The sequence below is a fragment of the Branchiostoma floridae genome, chromosome 3 (genome assembly GCF_000003815.2).
Source record: "Branchiostoma floridae strain S238N-H82 chromosome 3, Bfl_VNyyK, whole genome shotgun sequence".
Classification (NCBI taxonomy): Eukaryota; Metazoa; Chordata; class Leptocardii; order Amphioxiformes; family Branchiostomatidae; genus Branchiostoma; species Branchiostoma floridae.
Window position 1 is genome coordinate 8439616 of NC_049981.1, and position 7198 is coordinate 8446813.

At 43.3% G+C, this 7198-nt stretch overlaps 1 protein-coding gene and 1 long non-coding RNA gene across 2 annotated transcripts in view; one reads left to right on the top strand and one right to left on the bottom strand.

The window, feature by feature from the left end:
* The window catches only part of LOC118410824 (IgGFc-binding protein-like), a 16291-nt gene extending 11141 nt beyond the window's left edge, over positions 1-5150 (top strand). The window contains exons 7-11 of the mRNA XM_035812657.1: positions 545-694; positions 843-1007; positions 2449-2645; positions 3646-3780; positions 4381-5150. Coding sequence (XP_035668550.1) covers positions 545-694; positions 843-1007; positions 2449-2645; positions 3646-3780; positions 4381-4502 — 769 coding nt within the window. The 3' untranslated portion in view covers positions 4503-5150. The remainder of the gene's footprint in view (positions 1-544; positions 695-842; positions 1008-2448; positions 2646-3645; positions 3781-4380) is intronic.
* Positions 4787-6749, bottom strand: LOC118410825. Its single transcript, XR_004830609.1, has 2 exons — positions 6694-6749; positions 4787-5568 (listed from the first exon to the last, which is right to left on the bottom strand). It is a non-coding gene; the product is annotated as an uncharacterized LOC118410825 (long non-coding RNA).
* Between the last annotated feature and the right edge of the window lie 449 nt (positions 6750-7198).

The window sequence follows — 7198 nt, forward strand, 5'->3', positions numbered from 1 at the left end:
GCTAGAGTTAGTCAGCTGGTTACAAGATCAAAGCAGTTTGAGGATACAAGTATTTTATGTTGACAATGATAGAATTGTGATATGCTGTAATATATGAGCCACTTATAATCAATAACAGCATCCACAGTTTTACTGTCGTAATTATGGACTGAAGAAGGTATCGAAAAATTCTCCATGCAGACTCCTAAGACAGACGGTCCAAAATGGCGACCAGAAATTGCTTCGATCTTGAAACCGGTGGACTGACTCGACATAACTGGTAAATACTTAGGACTTGCTGCGTTATTTAAATCCATAAATGAAACAATGTATCCAGAGCACCACACAATGTTGTTTTCCTATGCGCACGACATATCAGAGCCATTTGAGATCGTTTGAGGTTGTTTGAGGCGTCTAGCCACCAGGTAAGATGGTGTACCCGATATTGGTCCGATGTTATTGATGCCCGCTTATTCAAATTGCACACAAATTAAGATATCGACTTATTCTGATAAAAAAACCCTCAAGAATAAATGCACCGGCTTTAACGTTAACCCCTGTGCAGTAAGACTGGAAGTGTCGACAGCACGGCAACCGACCCGTTCATGATGTTCATCCCGCCCGTGGCGCAGTTTGAGTCAGAGTACACCTTCGCCACAGTGGACCTTATTGCCGATCCCTCCGCGTCAACTCACCATGTCAACCTCGTCATCAGGTACACGTCTACACGAAACTCTCTTGTGATATGTACAGCCATCATGACGTTCAGCAACTTTTGAATAGTTCGTTTTATACACTATTCGCATGCGTTTCCTCCTCTGCATAAGATCATGCGAGTTGTGCATTTTAATTCCTGCTCATAGGTCAGCTGACAAAGCTGGTCTCCGATTGGATGGAGCATTGTTGCCTGGCAACACTGTGTGGCAGCCCGTCCCTGGGACCAACTACGAGGCAACACGACTGACCATCTCTGGGGGCACCCACAGAGTTGTTCACATCTCTCCCATCGCCACCTTCGGTCTCTTCAGGTGAGATGCGGGGCTGCCGGAAATGCCTCGTTTAGGATATAGAAGAGACATTGAGACACATGTGCATATACTTAGAACTTGTCAACTTTGAACAGCATACCGCTATCAGAAAGATTGGAGTTAGTTAGATCAGAGTTGGATAGAGCTGAAGATCAGTTTTTAACAAAAAAATTATGAGTTTACAAGTATGCACATAAGATGAAGACAGATTTGAGATTGTCAGTATGAAACAAACATAAGACAAAACCAAGACAAGGTTGGTGCTAATTGGTGAAGAAGCTCCTGTTGTTTGAGTACAGGAGCTATATAACTTTTATGTCGCGTGGTGTGTGGGCAAGTTCATTAGAACATTAGGCCTCCTTTCCTGCTCGAAGAGCGATTATACATTCTATCTAGCTCGACCTGGAAGTTCAAGACGTAACGTTAGGCCTACTTTCCTGCTCAGAGAGCGATTATACATCCTCTTTCTCCACCGGGAAGTTCAACACGTAACGTTAGGCCTACTTTCCTGCTCAGAGAGCGATTATACATTCCCTCTAGCTCCACCTGGAAGTTCAACACGTAACGTTAGGCCTCCTTTCCTGCTCAGAGAGCGATTATACATTCTTTAGCTCCACCGGGAAGTTCAACACGTAACGTTAGGCCTCCTTTCCTGCTCAGAGAGCGATTATACATTCTTTAGCTCCACCGGGAAGTTCAACACGTAACGTCAGGCCTCCTTTCCTACTCTCCAAGCAGAGGACACAACAACAAAAAATGACAAAATAGAAAGCCCGATAAAAACGACTAAAAAAACGTTAAAAAACAGCCGGAGCCTAAACCTCTGCTTGGAGAGTACTCCTCTCCTGCTCAGAGAGCGATTATACATTCTCTAGCTCCACAGGGAAGTTCAACACGTAACGTTAGGCCTCCTTTCTTGCTCAGAGAGCGATTATACATTCTCTCTAGCTCCACCGGGAAGTTCAACACGTAACGTTAGGCCTCCTTTCCTGCTCAGAGAGCGATTATACATTCGCTCCACCTGGAAATTCAACACGTAACGTTAGGCCTCCTTTCCTGCTCAGAGAGCGATTATACATTCTCTAGCTCCACAGGGAAGTTCAACACGTAACGTTAGGCCTCCTTTCCTGCTCGGAGAGCGATTATACATTCTCTCTAGCTCCACCGGGAAGTTCAACACGTAACGTTAGGCCTCCTTTCCTGCTCAGAGAGCGATTATACATTCTTTAGCTCCATCGGGAAATTCAACACGTAACGTTAGGCCTCCTTTCCTGCTCAGAGAGCGATTATACATTCTTTAGCTCCACCGGGAAGTTCAACACGTAACGTTAGGCCTCCTTTCCTGCTCAGAGAGCGATTATACATTCTTTAGCTCCACCTGGAAATTCAACACGTAACGTTAGGCCTCACGTTTTCCGTTTCCTTCCCAACCCCTCCCCAGCTATGGGTACACGCAGCCGGAGTCTTACGGCTACCCGGGCGGACTCAGGCTGGCTCAGATCGCCGTGTTCTGCAGCGTCACCAACCCTGTCGCCAACGACCGCGTGGATAACGACTGTGACGGACGTGTGGACGAGGAGCTGCTGAACGGCGCCGATGACGATGGCGATGGACTGATCGACGAGGATCTGGCCAGTGGTGAGCACCGTTTGATATTGAATAAACATTTTGTAAGAGCGCGTGTCATTGGTCCAACGGTTATTATCACTAGACACCGATTTTCTTGATGAACTTTGCATTGATTTACTGATCAGCTTTACACACAAACGCGGTTGTGTATGTAACTAATCCACAAAATAACTCAAGTAGTCTGGGATATCAGCGAAAACAATGTTGAGGATAAGATACAATATATAGTGTTAGAACTACTCACTAGGTAACCATTTTGGACCCTCGGAAAGCACTTATTCTACTGCTAATAAATATAAACTACTCGAGGCCATACTTATTCTGTGCATCATATCACCATACTCCTTTTGTTTCATCAGTTGATTTTTAGCTATTTATAACTCTTCCATACCCAAAAAAATCAGGTACTGGTTAGTACATGTACCAACTTCGGGGACCATGGATACATACTAGTAATACGCGCCTTTTCTACCCTAGGTAGCAAATCTTTGAAACGTTATAACAAGATTACTAACCACCAAGATGTGAACAAAAGCCGGATGGGTACGGCTCTTGTATCCAGGCTACTAGATACTCCCTTATCCAGAAAGGTGGACAATAGCATTACGGTCATAAGTCCAGAACAAACCGATATAGCAACTCACCAATTCCCTATATGAGCAATCTGCTCAATGCATACGGACCATAATTCCAGCATTAGTCATTATCATATCCATGTCACCAAAATGATACTCCCCTGTTATCAGACAATCGTCCAAATGAAATTTTAACCTATGTATATATGTATATAGCACTTACTCCTAGTAACGTGTAATATTTGACTCTTTTTATTGTGTGCTTCGAATGTAAATTGAATACAATTCAGTGGTCCCGCTGCGAATTTTCAATAAAGTCATCATCATCATCATCATCAACACTTTAATTTTTCGTTTCCGCAAACACCCCGGTAACTGTAGCATATGATTACTTCTCTTTACTGAGTGGGATATTTGTGAACCGTCCTCTGTAGGAACCTGCTATGACGACAGGGAACAGTACAAGACCTGTGTGGAACAGGAAGTCCAGAACTGTAAGAACCAGGTTCTGAACAGCCTGGGATTGTCTAGGAGGTCCAAGAGGGAAGCCAAGTCAGCTTTGGAGTATGGTAAGTTAGACCAGGGGTACTTAGAAATGTTGTGTACAGAATTAGCCTTGGAACATAAATGTTCTACAAAAATATTTCGACCATTACCACATGTCAAATAAGTCACATGGCACGAAATCAAATCTTTATAAGAACACGCAAAGCATTCGTGAAGTAAGCTTACAGTATATTCTATTATAGTTACTACTCGGTGCTTGTAGTTGTATAGATTAATGAATTGTTCTAACAATCACATTTAGTACTAGTAGTACATTCATCGTTGCTATTACGTAGCAAAAATACATTAGAAGCTTTTAAAATGCATAGAATACAAAAAACTTAAGAAGATATGGAAGCAGTGTCCCAATATCGCGTATCGAGAATAAAGTCAACAGACTCAAAGTAAACGTTCAATAATCGAACGATATACGGTAGCGTATTGTTATTGTTGCAAGGTTAAAAACGCATATTTTCGCATGATCAAAGATTGACTTTAATTTCGTGCAGTATATGAGCGAAATACTTGACATGTAAGAGTAGAGTAGAGTTATTTAGCCAAGTAAGTATCTGGTTTTCAGTGTGCGCTGCCTTTTATTTCGAACTCTCTTTTTTTCATTTCAGAAACACCGATCAGGTACTCCTATGGAAACCTGGTGGCCGCTGTTGGTGTAATGGCCTGTGGATCCATCATGGTCGTTGCTATGGCAACCATCTACCTGAAAGAGAAGCGTCGTCTGCAGTGAGAGCCATGAGACGCGCCAGGCGACAGCACGCCCTGTGCGGGAACAACCTCACATTATCACACATGATCGTATATGACATTGTTTAACAGTGCTTTAGATGAATGAAGATGTACTTGATTTACCATATGTTGCATATGTATTGTGAAGGAAGTAATTAAAGACATACCCACGTGTCATGACTAAAACCGTTTGAACTTGACCGGGGTCTAAACAATCTAAAGGTTAACATCATGCTGGCTGAGCCTTAGCCGCGGCGACTCTTGGAAGGGCGTCTTTTTCTTATATATAGTCTTTTGCTTGTAACTGAACCTTTGTGTGGGCAAAGCAGAAGGTTACATTGAAGGACGCCCTCCAAGAGTCAACACGGCAAGTTGAGCCCTGCCCTGGGTTGATACTTAACATGCAAGCAATGCTGGCTTGTGCACATGATGTCATGAAGACAACTTACTATCACGCCTTCACATGTGCAGCCTTGAATCACAATATCAAGACCGTTAAGTGATCGTCGTCATGACGAATGCAACAACTGGTTATGGAATTTTATCAAGATTAAAACATAATAGTCTCAGAATCGTTTTTCTGGATAATAATCCAGTACAGAGATTGATGCACTGGAACACGAATAAAACTGAATTGTGTTAAACCGAAGACGTTTTTGTATTCCTGTCCTGCTGGTAATTTTGTACTAGTACACACTCCCTGTACTGGGCTTTTATGGAATGGGCACTCCTTTTACTTGCAATTTCTCCAACGTAACCCTCCCAAAAAACTCATTGCCTTCCTCCCTTGAGTTAGCAAAACAACGTTAATTATCCGCGCCCCCTGTGGTTTCGTGGACTTTCGGGCAAAACTAGGGGGTCTAAGTACTTGAAAGAGCCACAGTCTGTGCACGCCAGCGAGGCACTGTGGTGAATGATGGAGGAATACATGAGCACTGAGACTGTATGAGGTTGGTTAGGAGATCTTAGGATGCTCGTTCGGTCCGAATTTTGCGCATGAATCCTGTTCCCGTCATCTTCTGCGTGAAGTCATCAGCATGAGCTCCGCTGTGAGTCAATGTGACTATCTTCACTGTGCGCTCATTGGTTGATCCTGAATCACATGATTCTCACAACCATATAAGTACAAGGGATGATCACCCTACTGCCTCTTGTTGGATTCATCCGCAACGCCGAGGAGCGCGTGGTGAGGTCGACCCAGGAAGTAACAGCTGGAGGGAGATTCGATGGGAAACAGGGTTTTCCCGAGGAGGGGATTTATCAGAAACCGACCCACCCACCCACCCTCCTTTATATTCGTGTACAGCTGGCAAGGGTTCCGTCTTCGCCGCGCGACTTCGGCGCTATCCCCATAACTTAATCACATATGAAGGATGATCCAATGAGTGCGCAGTGTGGATAGGAAACTTCTAAAAGAGAACGAGCAGAAAAAAATTTTCACGTATTTTGTACACTTTACCTAGCCTGGGTACCATCCGGAAAGCAGTTCGCTCCGGCGTTCATTATATACGTACAGTCGCTTCTAGCTCTGACATTCATTATACACGCGGACCATCTTAGCGTCTGGAATCGTACAAAAAGTGGAAGCAGGCGCTGATTGGTCCATACACATGACCGAATTATGGAATAGGTTCAAGCGCTCGTTCGAACCGGTGTTCCAACACCGGACAAGCTCTCTCTCTGTCCGGTTGTCATCGACCGAGTGCTCTAGAACCCATTCCTTGATTCGCTCATTAACTGATTTTACCATCAAACGGTTTGAATGTGCATGTCTCCAGACGGATAGCAGAAGCGAACATAGGAGCGAACTACTATCCGGATGGTACCCAGGCTACACTTTACCCTGAACTTCAACACATTCAATTCAAATTGCTTGTGCAGGGTGCAAGGTGCTATACATTTTGAGCGGTCGAAATTTCTCACTGTAACGTTAGGGTTCTTAACCATGTAAATCCCCATAAGCGAAAAACCTTTGTTCTGCTACCTTGAACAGAGATGAGATTATCCTGGACAACGTCTTTCCCATCTAACTGCGTATTGGATATAATGAATTTTACCCGAACAGAGAACACATTCAATCTGTAACGGTCTAGAGATTGAGGGTCGAACTCACGTTGTTCTGAAGACGAATGAGTTTATTGGTAAGACAAGAGTCAAGACAAAGAGTACAAGTAAAAGTGAACGTGACCTACCTTTACGATCGGCGTTCTCTAACTGACTAACCAACTTTCAAAATCTAAAACCAACTGGTTCTCGAATTACATTCGATAACGTTATTCGATATTCTACTATCACCAGCGACACGTGATCGGCCACGCGTGGATCACGTGCTCTCACCACGCAATCCCACGCGCGGCCAGCACGATGTCGCTTGCTACTTTCTACGTATATTCTATATACATATATATAGAATATACGTAGAAAGTAGCCAGCGACAACGTTATATACACTGTTACAAATCGAAGAAAATGTACTATAACGTTGTCGCTGGCTACTTTCTACGTATATTCTTGAACATGCATATGACTAGTTTTGTTCTTTCATTCTTTCATGCATTCATTCATTAATTAATTAATTAATTAATTCATTCATTCATTCAATATAACATGACGATGTGGTGAGTGTATTTTATTGTTTCCTATCTTTGTGCAAGAATAACCCTATGTCAACTGCTTTGTATTAAACATAACGCTAACA